At 40.7% G+C, this 14891-nt stretch overlaps 2 protein-coding genes across 2 annotated transcripts; one reads left to right on the top strand and one right to left on the bottom strand.

The window, feature by feature from the left end:
- The first annotated feature begins 228 nt into the window (after positions 1–228).
- On the top strand, positions 229–5155 carry HCEF1 (high cyclic electron flow 1). Its single transcript, XM_090002935.1, has 4 exons — positions 229–803; positions 2712–2936; positions 4190–4696; positions 4835–5155. Exons 1-4 carry the CDS (start codon positions 372–374, stop codon positions 4904–4906), a joined length of 1236 nt encoding a protein of 411 aa, XP_089859061.1. The 5' UTR covers positions 229–371; the 3' UTR covers positions 4907–5155.
- A 1902-nt stretch (positions 5156–7057) lies between these two features.
- LOC149839956 (uncharacterized) lies at positions 7058–9150 on the bottom strand. Its single transcript, XM_090004961.1, has 4 exons — positions 8922–9150; positions 8673–8870; positions 7933–8112; positions 7058–7662 (listed from the first exon to the last, which is right to left on the bottom strand). Exons 1-4 carry the CDS (start codon positions 9148–9150, stop codon positions 7058–7060), a joined length of 1212 nt encoding a protein of 403 aa, XP_089861087.1.
- Between the last annotated feature and the right edge of the window lie 5741 nt (positions 9151–14891).

Raw genomic sequence — 14891 nt, forward strand, 5'->3', positions numbered from 1 at the left:
TCGGTAAGCGCAGTCACTCTTTAGAAAAAGATCCAGTATCAAGTCAAGCCTGGTCCGACCCATTTTAAACCTCCAATCACATCCCTAAATATCAGTTGGATGAAATGTGAACCATGCATTATAGAGAGATATCTATAGAGAGAGAGAGGATAAGATGGGCCCGTATCCTGCTCCAAACATTGTTAGCCTCACATTCCACACATTCAATCCTCCATTCTTCCCCTCCCCAGAAAAAAAAAAAATAGGAAACAAAGAAAACTGGCCTTCAGAGTAACAAGGAGAGCGGCACCAACAAAGAAAAGAAAAGCAAAAAAAAACTAAGAAAAAAAAAGAAATAAACTCAGCCTCACCAGCTACCACAGTGTGCAGCCATGGCTGCCAGCAGCATCCCAACCTCCTCCCACCTTCTCTTCTCCAACACCCGCTCCCTCCCTCGCCTGCCACTCCCCATTTCCCACCCTCCCTCCACAACCCTCCTCCACCCCAAGACCTTCCACCTCCTGGCGAAGAAGCCGCGCAGCGGAGTCCGGGCTTCGGCGACGGTCGGCACAGCCTCGGAGGCGGCAGAGACGAAGAAGAGGAACTCATACGAGATACAGACGCTGACAGGGTGGCTGCTGAAGCAGGAGCAGGCGGGCAATATCGATGCCGAGCTGACCATAGTTCTGTCCAGCATATCGATGGCCTGCAAGCAGATAGCATCGCTGGTGCAGAGGGCCAGCATCTCCAACCTCACCGGCATCCAGGGAGCCGTTAACATCCAGGGAGAGGACCAGAAGAAGCTCGACGTCGTCTCCAATGAGGTACTGCAGTCAAAGCGCTATGTCTATGATCCTAGGGTGGTTTCATGGTGTAAATATCAAAAAAAAAAAAAATCACCACCGTCTCCATGATCTTCACCATCGTTACAAAAACGGTCGGGCCCACCAAAACTGATGACATCATGCTTACATAAAAAATCAAAACTATGGACGGTCATGATTTTTTAAATCACAAAAAAAAAGTGTTTTGGCATATCACCTGACCTTCCTCTTTTCTTCCATACGATAGACTAGAATCAAGTTACCAATAGAATGCTGCCACTTCAATTTCATAAGAACGGAAAACTACCCCCAAAGAGGTGTAAACCCAAGCGCACCACTCCACCCAGAGAGCCACCGGCTTCGGCTTACGCAAAGGGGATAACCTTCTCCAGAATCGAGATCCATTCCAACTACTCTAATGAGCAGGGATCCACGGAGCGGCTATGTGTCATGGCTAAGTGCCATATCCAATCTCATGAGTGGGCCCCATGAAATGCTGTCATGTGATTGGCTGTGGCACTTAGCTATGTCACTTGACCGCTCCTTTGATCTCAACTCCTACGCGAAACCCGGTCCGGCCTACCATGACTTTTAACTTTATCTCTAAAAACGCACTAGGCATTGCCTAGAATTTAAACTAATATATATATATATATATATTGTTACAGTAAAAACTATTAAAAAAATCTATAATGGTTTAGAAAACACTACTAAAATAGGATTATCTTGCTTCTGAAGTTACGAAAAACATATATAAAAACTACAATCGAAACTGAACCGGGTTCAACACAAATAGGATTATCTTTTTTGAAGGGGTAGCTGGAACCCTAGCAATAGATTGGATCTGACTGACCCAGTTCTGATACCATGACTATATATATCTGGTGCAAGTCTACTATTGGGTCCAACTTCTCAAAGGGGTCTGAGTCATTCTTTGACCTGGAAAATTTTGGATCTGGGAATTTCTGAAAAGCCACGCTCAAGTTCTGTTTTAAACACAGTAAATTTTTTTTTTTGACAAATAAACAGTATTGGAACATTATATTTACTAATGTTAAAATTTAAACTCCAGATCTATTACTAACAGTGCTACTAATCAATAATCACATTGTATCAGTTCTTTCAGGTGTTAATTAAAAAAAAACAACTAAATTGAGTAGGGGTGGCAATCGGGTCGGGTTGGCGTGTCAGCATACCTCAACCCGAACCCGACCCGTTTAATAAACGGGTAACCCGACACGACCCGCCAACCCATTTAATAAATGGGCTGGGTCGGGTAAATGGGTTTTCAGGTTGGCGGGTTGACGGATCGGGTTGGCATGTAGGCAGGTTGGCGGGTCGGGTTGGCGGGTTGACGGGTCGGGCAGACGGGTTGGCGGGTCGGGTTGGTGGGTTGACCCACCCGCCTAACCCGTTTATTAAACGGGTCAGCCGGGTTGGCGGGTTGGCATACCCCCAACCCGAACCCGACCTGTTTAATAAACAGGTTACGCGTGTCGACCCGTTTATTAAACGGGTTGGCTTAAGCCCAACCCGAACCCGCCTAAGAGGCGGGTTGGCGGGTCGTGTCAGAAATTGCCACCCCTAAAATTAAGTTTTATTTATGCCCAGTTTTGTTAATATCCATTACTCTCATTACCCAATTGTTAAAGGATATGGAGTAATGAAACCTGTGTCTCAATTGAAAGTTCAATTTTTATGCAGTGAGCTGTTAGTATTAGATGGAGAAACAGGGTAGCACAGCAAATCCCTTACTTGCACTAAAACGCATATGTCCGTCCATCTCAGATTGCACCATTAAGGCCAACATTAAGCCTTTTAAGCTTAGCAAGAAGATGGTGCATTTGAGATCCAATCCTGTGATCCTACCAGAACCGTTTCTTACTACTACAAACATTTCTAATGCAGGTCTTCTCTAATTGCTTGCGATCGAGTGGGCGCACCGGAATCATCGCCTCCGAAGAGGAGGATGTGCCTGTAGCAGTGGAGGAGAGCTATTCAGGCAACTACATTGTGGTGTTCGACCCACTTGATGGATCCTCCAACATTGATGCTGCAGTTTCCACTGGATCCATATTCGGTATCTACAGCCCCAACGATGAGTGCCTTGCAGATATAGGAGATGATGAAACGGTAACCTATTCATGCTCATCTTTCAGCAATCTACCAACCAAATGCTTTTGTTATCACATTTGCCAATATAATGCTAATATGCACCTCTCTAACATGCTGCTAGCATGACAACATGCACCTGTCAACAGATTGGATACCCGACCCATGAGGTTATATCTGAACCCGCCCAAATAACAAATCACCAGTTTGGATTTCGTCAGGTCACAAAAAGAAAATCCCCGAACTGCATAATTTCAAAAGAAAATTATTAAAAATACTCTAGTACGGTTAGGTACCCAGTAAAAATCATGACACAAACCCAGCCCACAAATTGCTCGGGTTGAGTCCAGGTACCTGGGAATTCAGGTTCAGGCCGGGTACCCAATGCAAACCAGACCCTTTGGCAGCCCTAATAGTAGTTGGCATTTGATATTAACATTGGTAGGTGTGCCTTTAATGTGCACTTTAAGTCAATTTCTTCATCAATTTGACCTGGTAGATGTATGGTTTGTTTAGTAAAGATCATAACTTGGATCGTTGCTTTTTCAAAATAAGATCATAATTTTTTTTGGATAAAAAAATTTGGTGCATTATGGCCATCGATTTTTGAAGCCCTTGAAAATCCTTCTTACACACCCTAATCACGTGGTTGAAAGCCTATTTTTTGCTAAGCAAACCATCAAGATCACATCTGTAGGCCTGTATTTAACCATCAGATTATTTGATTGAACATTTCAAAGTCGGTGCACATAGATGCACACCAGAACTTCAATTGAGATCAGGTGCAATGTGATTGCACACTTAAAGTATGCTGCTGTACCTGATCACCCACCATCTTTAGGGTAGATGGTGGGTGATCAGGTGCAGCAGCACACTAAAAGTGTGCAATCACATTGCACCTGATCCTCCCTCCCAGAACTTGGAGCGGACATAGCAATATCTCCAAAGAAAACCCTAAATGTGGCTCATATACTAGTGCTGCCACTTAAACAAAAATAAGACATTTTAAGGACTAATAGAAAGATGTTGGAAAGCCTTGACATGGCTTTACTCAATGAAGCAAACAGTTGTGACGAGTTACTTTGTCAAAGCTCAACACCAGAATGAAATCATTTCCATTAACAAAAGGATGATGACAGGGTGATGCAAGTAGAACCTTAAGCTCAAGCATACTCCTATTGTGTTGCCACTTATAGAAGCTTATTTTTCCTTTTCCAATGTTAGTTCATCTAGTATCATGCCTTACAACAGAAAAAAAAAATACTCTGTTGCAGTTGGGGAATGCAGAACAAAGATGTGTTGTCAGTGTGTGCCAACCGGGCACTAACCTACTGGCTGCAGGGTACTGCATGTACTCGAGCTCAATCATATTTGTCCTCTCAATAGGGAAAGGGGTGTATGCTTTCACTCTGGACCCTCTGTATGGGGAGTTTGTACTCACACAAGAAGACATCAAGATACCAAAAGCAGGAAAGATCTATGCATTCAATGAAGGCAACTACTTGCTATGGGATGACAAGCTAAGAAAGTACATGGACGATCTCAAGGACCCTGGCCCCTCAGGGAAGCCATACTCAGCGCGTTATATAGGAAGCTTAGTGGGGGACTTCCATAGGACTTTGCTCTATGGTGGCATCTATGGATACCCAAGAGATAAAAAGAGCAAGAATGGGAAGCTCAGGCTTTTGTATGAGTGTGCCCCTATGAGTTACCTTGTGGAACAGGCTGGTGGAAAAGGATCAGATGGCCATAAAAGAATACTGGACATCATGCCAGAAGAGGTAAGAACCGAAAAGAATTTAATTTTTCTGCTAGAGAAATCCAAACTATACATGTCACAGTTACTAGCAATGATGAATGTACCACCTGCCAACATTCACTTCAAATAACTTCTTTTCTTGATGCATATGTTTTGACAGATCCATCAAAGAGTTCCTCTCTTCATTGGGAGCGTCGAAGAAGTTGAGAAATTGGAAAAGTTCCTTGCGTGATTCAATCATTCAACAATTCCATATAACTCATGGAGCTTGAGAAGGCCAAATGATCAGTGAAAAACTGAAGATGTAATGGAGTTATTTTGTAATCGTAAAATCTGTTTATTTGTTGTATTTGCATTGGATGAACATCAAGTAAAAATTTGGTTTTCTGTAGAGTTAGCAACCAGAGAACAGATCAAGATGTCATCTGATGTATACGCATCAACTCAATGAATCAACCAAATAACAATCATAATTTGAACGATTCTCCCTCTTATTGCTGTTATTCTTATCACTATTTATGCAACTAGTGAAGAGAGCTGCAATACATGATATAGCTGCTGGACCAATTGGATGTTCCATAATATATGACAGGTGAACAAAATACAGAATTACAGATTCAGTAATCATTAGTCATAACCATGCCATCTGCTGAAGTAATACCAGGTTACTGCTATTTAAGTTTACTGTGGTAATGAAAAAATTATTCACTGTTATAATCTTATTATAGAACACATGTAGGTTGTCTGATGAGAACGTAACAAAACTGTGGAAAAGAAAAAAGAATTAATGGGACATCAGATGATCAGAAAAAACAAGATCCAAAAGAATATAAAAATAGTAAAAGGAACAAAATGCAATACAAGTAAACGAAGACAAAACTGCAGAAGTCATGACTAAGCTTATCAAACAGCTACCACTGATAACTAGAAGTTATGATCCTAAAGCATTTTGAAATTCTTTAAAAAATGCAGAATATAGAAATGTGTTGGTTCTGTGGGCATGAACATACCATCAGAACATTAAAGTTGCAAAATTGCACATTGTCTATGATATGTTACCAGATTGTTCTTTCATCACACCAAATTATGTAAGCTAACAAAGGTGATTATCCTTGGCCTTCTTTTCCTGTAAAGATTATTGCCTTCAGATTCCAAAAAGAGCATGGAAAATGGCAATGCCACTGGGAGTTAAACATGTAAAGGTTGCAATGCTGCTTGGAGCTAATGCTATTTCCATATATACCATGTAACTATTTCTGCCTTATCCAAAAGAAAAGGTGTCCTTTATATTCTTTTTCTTTTTGAAGGAAAAAACGCAACCTTTCAAGTTTCAAGATAGTCATTTGCATCGTAGTATATTTCAATCACTTCTCTACAGATGTAATCATAACTGAATAACTGATGTTTTGAAGAGATATTTCACAAACCACTACTTACCATTTGATAATCAAGTAGATGATTAGAGGTAGCAATTCTACAAAATAACCAGTCAGAACTCAGGATACACATACAAGTCAAGCTCAAAAACTGGATGTAGATGAGTGATCTCAGCATGGAGACCCATCCGTAAATAACACGGAAGGAGCTGGGCAGGAAAATTAGTACAAAGAATATTGAGGTTTAGCTGCTAGAAATCTGTGGAAAATGTTGCAAAGCCAGTTAGGACATATTGGTGATATCTCCATGGCAAATTACAGTGGATTAGACCAACATGCGCTTTGAAAAATATGAGAGAGTCATTACTGATCATAATATCAGTATATTCTCCTTAACTGAACAAAATCCTCTCTTCTTTTCACCTGCAATTTGTTTTCAAAAAGTAAGCCAATTAAAAATTGCAATCCGACAAAAAAAAGCAACTAGAATATCTCAATGTGCATGAAGGTAAACATAGATAAAGATAAATGCAGAAGTAAATTGTTTGAATTACCAGGACCGTCAGCTTCAAGACATGCAGCTCTTAGCGTAGAAAATTGTCTATTGTCATCACCTGCTTATCAGGTTGCCAACAGAAGGAACAAAACTAACACACTTATCACAAAAAATCTGCAAGTATGGAATTAGTTCAATCACATTTAACTCACCTATGTGATTCATATCTTTCTCAGAAAGAACGCCAATTTCATTTGAAAGAGGAAGTTCTGAAAAAGTTCGATTAACCTCCAAATTCATGTTTCCTATTTCATCACATGGGCTGCATATGGTCCAGAAGAGGACAAAAAAAGGAGCTTTAAGTAAAGATGGAATAAAATCATGGAATTTTAGAATAAGACAAATTCAACTTGAAATAGAATATGTGAGAAAAAAACTTTGCACCCTGAGATAAGCTTGGTAGCTTGATCTGACGGTATGTGATCGGAGAGAGCAACTGCTTTTGAATTCATTACAAAACCAGATGCGACAATGACACATCAGCATCAAGAATGCTAAAGTTTAGAATGTCATCTATATCAAAGTTCACCCTTCTTTCATCCTCAGTAGCAGATACAGAAGTTTCAGCTGTGAATCTCACATGGCTCATCAGCATGCCAGAATCATCAAAATCCAATCTACCCTTTATGTGTTCCTTTCTGAACATCTTTTTTCCACCGTATTTTGAAGGTGAGACATAAGATTGATGACAAAATTCGTATATGTTATCACCTGAGCAATTTGATCCAATTTCATTTAAATGAGAAGATATAGGCACATTTGTTGGAGTTACTTCAAATGGACCAGCTGGTTCGATCAGGGATGACATGCCCATTGGAGAATCAAATAAATCAGTTTGCGAGGAATATTGCTGAGATGGAGTTTGAGGAGAGGGGGATTCTCTCTTTGGACTGGATGACTGACCAAGCACACCAGTCTGAATGGCAACCTCTTGAACTGAAGAACTATGAACGGTATGACTATTGGAAGTTGGCTGCATCCTAGAATATGCTGTACAATCTTCAACAGTCGCTGGGATAGTGTTGTGACTCATTTCTTTTGCAAATGGGCTAACCCCTGCACCAAAGAAAACAGCCTTAAATACAAATATCATGCATAAATACAGTGTCAAAATCTGTTGAACAGACTCCGATTGTAAGGAGCCACAAGTAGGCACATGGTCACAAGAACCAAAGAACACTGACAATGTATGGATGCACCCATCAACTTGAAAGGCATAGTGAACTTCAAAAATCGAACCAAAACATTTTCAGCTCTCGAAAACCAATTCAGATTCAAGTAACCCAGTTCCTAAGTAATCTTAAAATCTTCTAAATGTGCTTTTACCTGTGCCATTGGAAGAATATGTGGGCGCCTGGACAAATGATTTCTTTGTTGATGAGGACGGTTCTGAAACAGAAACAGAGGCCTTCCTCTTGTTATTGGCGGAAAGTGTAGGAACTGGAGATTTGATGGAGGGTGTCATATTAAGAGGCGTAGATGTCGAATTTGTGAGCAGGGAATTGGCTACAAATAAACAAGAAAATGGTGAGGAAAGAAAGCGAGAAAAGAGAAACACCACATTCCTTCTACCTCGTGTAAACTATCAAAAAACAAAAAAACCTGTTTTGTCAATCCCATTTCTTTCCTGTTCACTACATTGACACTATTTCAAACCAATGAAGCTTGAAGAAAAGATTTAACAGCCCGGAAACCGCCTCTGTTTTTGCCACCTAATATAGGTGTTCTCATATAGAGCATCAACATAACCAATTTTATGAAAATTACTCTCCCATATAGAATAAACAATTTGTCATTTCCCATCTTATAAATACACACGTTTTTTTATGGATCGTAGCCACAACTAATGTTTTTTCAGATGTGTATAGTAAAATAGGTCACCATTGTTAATGGCTTCTTGCTTCTGTTGGATCTAGCTAAAAATACTACAAAATCCATAAAATAAGGCCTCACTGTCTCCTTCTGTGTTGGTCTTTCTTAAACACAATTAACCAAATATAATGCCTAACAAGTGAACGCTTAAACTAGAAATCATGAATTGGGAGACGAAACTTTTGAAGGATTACCTTTGGGTGTTAAGGACATAGGCGTCGGCGAACGAGAAGAGGAGGCGTTATCAGGCGATTGGTACGCCTTCATCACTTCCTGCATCCCCTGCAACAGCTTCTCCACCCTACATTTTTCTTGATCCACTACATCCTTTGCTCTTTCAACCTTATATACTCGTTCAGTATGTCCTCCAAGCTCAGCAAACTCTTGGGTGTCTAACCAAAGCACCAAGCAACAACATAGAATCAATAAAATCTGCAGAAAACCGAACACCAACATCGCGAAATCGAAAACCCACGAAGGATTTCGAGTGTTTGGTACCTTTTTCATCTTGGATTTGGAGAGGAGAGCGGAAGCCTCTGATCTGAAGACGGAGAGGGTTTGGGTGTAATTGTTGTCGATGAGGTACCTATCGACGATGAAGGCTACCTGGACCGGAGTTACCTGCCCCTTCCCCAACTTATCTGGTTTCTTGATCTTGGAGTTCTTGCTCATCTTCGTGGGGAAGGAGAAGGAGTTGCAGGAGAGACGAGGAGAGCAGATCAGGTGATCTGTCAAATCACTTTAAGAAAGTAATTTGACATCTTCACCGTCCATTGCTTCATCCCACAAGGACCTAATGGTCCTTGTGTACATTGTGAACGGTGAGATGCCAAATCACGTTTCCAAAAGTGATTCTGCTCTCCAAAACAGGTGAGGTGCACAATCCTAAGGCGTGAACAAAGGATGGCCCACCGAGGTGGTATCTCATGTGGTAAGCAGAGTCCCGTGTCAAGCTGAAGACCCAGGATCGAATCCCTCTGCTACATGGGGCGGCTGTTGTTCAGGTAGAGGTCCCCCTAACCCCAGCTTGCCTTTCAAAAAAAAAGGTGTGAACAAAGGATGATCCACATGCTTTTGCACCCAAGATTGTCCGTCTGTTGGTCACACAACGCGGGTCGCGTATAGTAGGACGAGTTTACAACCGCAAAGCCCACCCCACTGTACTGTAACTTGGTACAAGTGAGTCCAACAGAGGGGTGGGTTTGGTGGTTGTAAATGCAATCTCACCCAGCGGGATCCGCTCACTAGTAGGACTCCGAAGTCAACATCCTTAGTGAATGTGATGTCAATAATATTTTCTGGAAAAAGTGGCGTTGCCATAGCAGATGGATGGGTTCTTTCATGTTGCGGTATAAAAGCTTTACATGATTTTCACATTTGATAATGTGAAGATCCTGTGAGTGATTCTCTTAATAGAATGCTCCACGCATATACCAGATCCAGAGATCATTAATTTTAAACAGATGCAAACTTTTGTGGCAGCCTATTATACAAAGATAAAAGGTCTTTGGGACGAGATGTCTATGATTCTTCAACCATATACATGTGGCACGGTAAAGGCCATTCATAAACAACAAGATCAAGAAAGGCTAATGCAGTTTTTAATGAGGCTAAATGAGCACTACAGTGCCATAAAGAGTCAGTTGCTCTTAATGATACAATTGACAAGTATTTTCAAGGCTTTTGCACTACTCGTGCAAGAGGAAAGGTAACGTGACCTTAGAATCACGTCCATCCAAGAACCGGTTGCGGCAAGTGTAAAAGGTTTCAATGCTCAAACCAGTGCAAATTCTAACATAAATCGGCAGAATTGTGTCTGTCCAAAATGAGACCAATGTAGAAAACTCGGCCACATAAAGGCCAAGTGTTTCAATCTTCACGACTTTCTGAATCGATCCGGTGCTCCCACCAATGCCCGACAATCGAGTCAAGCCAACGCAATTTCTGTGAATTCTGAAGGCAGCAAACCCATGCCCATCCAAAATCATCAACACTTCACCCTAAATCAACTCGATCAGATATTAGCTGCAATAAATCTATGTAATACCAAACCAGCACCTGCCGCCAACCTAACAGGTAAGCTTGATATCTCCCTTGCTTGTTCCTTAGCGCCTGAAAACTAAATCATAAATACGGGTGTTACAGATCATATTACTAATTCCTTATCAAATTTAGTGTTTTACTCAAAGATCCAAGGATGTATAGACGCCTAGTGGGCCGATTGTTATATCTTATCGTAACCCACCCTGACATCGTCTTTGTCGTCAACATTCTTAATCAGTTTAGTAATCAGCCACAACAACCTCATAGCCCTTCGGGTCCTTCGATATCTCAAAAGTTGTTTAGGACAAGGTATTCTAATGTCTTTTACCAGACAGATCCAAGTGGTTGGTTATTGTGACTCTGACTGGGCCTCTTTCCTCATCACTCACCGCTCTACATTGGGCTATTGTGTCATGATCGAAGACAGTTTAGTTTCTTGAAAAACCAAAAAGAAATTCACTGTCTCACGGTCCTTGGCCGAAGCCAAATATCGTTCAATGGCCCTCGTTTGCTGCAAACTCACGTAGATGAAATATTTGCTGCTGAACTTTGGTATTAATCACCCTCAACCAATGATACTGCATTGCGATAATCAAGTTGCCATCCATATTGTTGCCAATCTCGTTGATCACGAGTGCACTAAACATATCGAGATCGACTGCCATCTTGTGCATGAAAAGATTCAAAGTGGTCTCATTGCAACATGTTTTATTCCTTCGCATTGTCAGCTTGCAGACCTTTTTACTAAAGTGCTAGCCACCGAACATTTCTCTCATCTCAAGTCCAAGTTGGGTGTGCTTAGTCTCCATGCCCCAACCTGAGGGGGCGTAAAAGCTTTACATGATCTTCACATTTGATAATGTGGAGATCATGAGATTGATAATCAAGGATAACCATACCATATCCTTGATTATCGACATTACTCTCAAGGACGCTCACAGTCCTTGATTATTGACATTATCAAGGACTCTCTCACTGCAAGACTCTCACAATGCAAAACGTTAAGGACTATTCACAAGTCCTAGTCAAGCGTGAAATTCAAGAGTCCCGATCAATTCAAGAGTTCCAGTCAAACTTGAAGATAAGTTAGTCGAGTTTATCATGAGAAGATAATGTGATTATTGTTGTACTTGTTCCTCTATATATACATCGATTGTAACTGGTTGTAAATTCAATTTAGTGAGCATTAATACAACTAATTCCTATATTTCTCGATCTCATTTTTCCTACACGATAAAACAATGGGCATCGATGTGAAAGGTGATGACCCAACCTTTGTAAGCAATCTTGGGTGTTGATGCTGCCCATAAACAACAACCATGTGAAGAGCATCGCCCTAGAGGAGTGTCCCTTGGACCAAAGGACCTTCGGTGGGAGCCAGTCGACACCATCTTCAAGACATGCTAGGTAGGTTGACGACAGGGTCAAATTATCGTCCTTGCATAGGACCCGCGATACATTCAGGTCTTAATCAGAACTAGAGTTGAGTCCGGATCTGGTATAAAATTTCACAAACTATACCTGGGTCCATGTATTAATCAGAGCTTCAAGTTTTAATCGAGTCTTCTTATTTATCACCATACCCGGACCCTATAGTGTTTGGTTCAGGGCCGGTTCGAGTAAACCAGGCCCATTGACACCCCTAAGTGTGAGCCATCCAGGTTTTGAGAGGCACTTCTCATGCCATGTTTGCATCTTCTTGTCAATTTTGCTTTTAACATTGGTCCATAAGCTAGACCTCTAAGTGCTAGTATTTTCTCCAACAACTTATAGGGAGTTCCCAGTAATGATATTGGTCTAAATCTAGTTATGTCTTAAGTGTTATTCTTTTTCGGAACCAGGATAAAGTCTAATTTTTTGAGATCTTTAAGCAGCAAATAGTTTGAGTGAAACTCATAAGAGAACTCGCATAGTTTTTTTTTTGCAACAGCCCCAGAATGATTTAAAAAACAAATGTGCAAAAAACTCATCAAGCCCCGGGGCTTTCCCAAGAGGCATTCGACAAGACTGTTGCTTTGATTTCTGCTTCATCAAAATGTTTTTTCATATTCTTGGATTTTCACATCGATATCTTATTGATGGAAAGTCATTCCAACTTCCCCAATCCAAGGTTAGGCTCCGAGAAGAAGGCTGAGGCCACCGAGATGATCACTTCTAGAAAAATGATTTTGCTCTGATTACGAGGGATGAGATATGATTTAATCTCTTTTGTGTGATGCCTTAAGACAAAAAAACTTGGTGTTTTGATCCCCAATTTGATCCATTGCACTCTCGAGCTTTGTTTCCATCTAATTTCATCGTGAATTCAGAAATAAGATAGCCTACCACATTAATCTAGATATTGGTTGGGGGTCCTTGATCTCTATTAACTACATCATATATCAAGCCCCCATCATATATCTCACAACATTGTTGGGTACTTGCTTTATCAACAAGGAGACTGGTGAGACTACCAGAGTTTTTTTTGGAGTTGATCACCTTGTTGCCCATTAATTGCATGGAAAGCTTGTTACTGCAACTAACCCGTCATGTCTATTAGTGTCTTCAATAAATCAGGATGAAGATATTCCCCAGAAACATGTGGTCTTTTTTACACTTGATCAATTGGATCGCACTGGATTCCTTTTTAAAGAGATCGAGAACCTGCTTGCACATACCAAGAATCATAGTTCGGGCATATAGCAAAAGGTCTGTTAAGAAGAAAACTCATTCCTATTAGATCCCATTTGAAGTGACCTCGTAGATCCATAGAGTGCTCTACAAGACCTAAAAAACTTGATTTTCAAATATTGAATTTGTGTGTTGTGTGATTGGTGTGAACTCTTATTTGCTAATGGATACTAAACCATGGTTTAACAGAAGGATCATACAGATCTTCCTAAGAACCCGATCACTGAATTGGGTCAACGTTTCGAGAACCTTGACCAACCTGAGCCTATGACCCAAAAGCCTTCTAAAAATATCAAAAAATTACCCAGAGGCACCCGAGAGTTGCAAGCTCTATTTGCAGTGAGTTTACTTCAAGGAATAGAGGCAACCCTTATGCCTGAAAGGAGCTCTTTCAATCACCCCATTGTGGAGGATTTGAATCAAGAAGAAGAGGAGGAGGAGGAAGAGGATGAAGTCCATTATACGAAATAAATAAGGGCAAAGGGGTAGCTTAAAAGTTTCCAAATAAATATATTTTGGAGGAAATTGTAATTTTAATGCCACTTTAAAAATCTTGATGCACGAAATACAACAAAAATTCCTACAAGCTGAGGCAAAATTGAGAAATTACAAGCAGACTCAAGCGAAAAGCTTAGAATGTGTCAATTAGAAAAGTTCAAAACATCAGAATTTCAAAGGCATCGGTTCCAATAATCGGAACCCCAACTTTCTGTCCTAGTGAATATGAAGAACGTGTCCAGATTTTTAAAGAGGAATTAAAAAATGACACGTAAAATAAAAAGAACCAAAGGAGAAATGAGACCCTATGAAATCCAAGACTTTGTCCTAAGTCAGAACACTAAACCTATTGGTCTCATCTCCCAAAAGTTTGTTAAATTCAATGGAATAGAGAATCTCTAAACTCACGTCACCTTGGGTAGCCAGGGAAGCTGCTTCGATATCACGTCCATGTTGGTCTTCTTTCTGGGTTGTCTCCTAGCCACGATAAGGTTAGGACTATCATTTTCATGGTTGAAACAATATCTAAAGCATTGCCACCACCAATCTCATGGTCGGTCGGGGAAGATGGCGGCCTTAGTTAGAATAGATTGAATCTTTGTTCCCTTGCATAAGGTGACTTTTCTTCATTCTAAGTTTTTCATACTCGAGTCCATGAAGAAGAAAGGAAATTTGAACGATTTCCTAAGCTTCTGTTTATGTAGAATTCTCCATGGTACATGCCACAAGAATCCTTTGATGGTGTCAAAGTCCAAGGACCCCATTAATAGGTTGTCTTTCATGATCGTGACCGACAAAGCAAGAGTTTCAGGGTGATAAACTCCAACTTCTCACAGTTTTGGGGGATGCCCCATCCCAAAAGACACTTAGTAGTTCTCTCGACTGTGATCTCGTGTTCTCTTGCTTGGTATAACTTTAATAGACATCCCAAACCTCTCCCGCATCGGAAACAAGGCTATTCTCATGTTGGTGAGGATACTCATCATCTCTCACCCACACACTCTCTTCACTCACTCTTCCTCTAAATCTTACCTTTTGTCTTCCTCGCACCCTCTCTCTCTCTCGTTGTTTTCTAAATGCACAACCAATTGTGTATTGTTGTTTGAAATGTCGTTCATTCACATTGATGAACAACATTAGGGTAGTGGCTACCCTTGACCATAGCTAATAGTAGTGGTGTCAATGGGTTAGGTTTGACCTGG

Source organism: Nuphar pumila, chromosome 4, assembly GCF_984573655.1.
Source record: "Nuphar pumila chromosome 4, dmNupPumi1.hap1.1, whole genome shotgun sequence".
In the NCBI taxonomy this organism is placed as follows: Eukaryota; Viridiplantae; Streptophyta; class Magnoliopsida; order Nymphaeales; family Nymphaeaceae; genus Nuphar; species Nuphar pumila.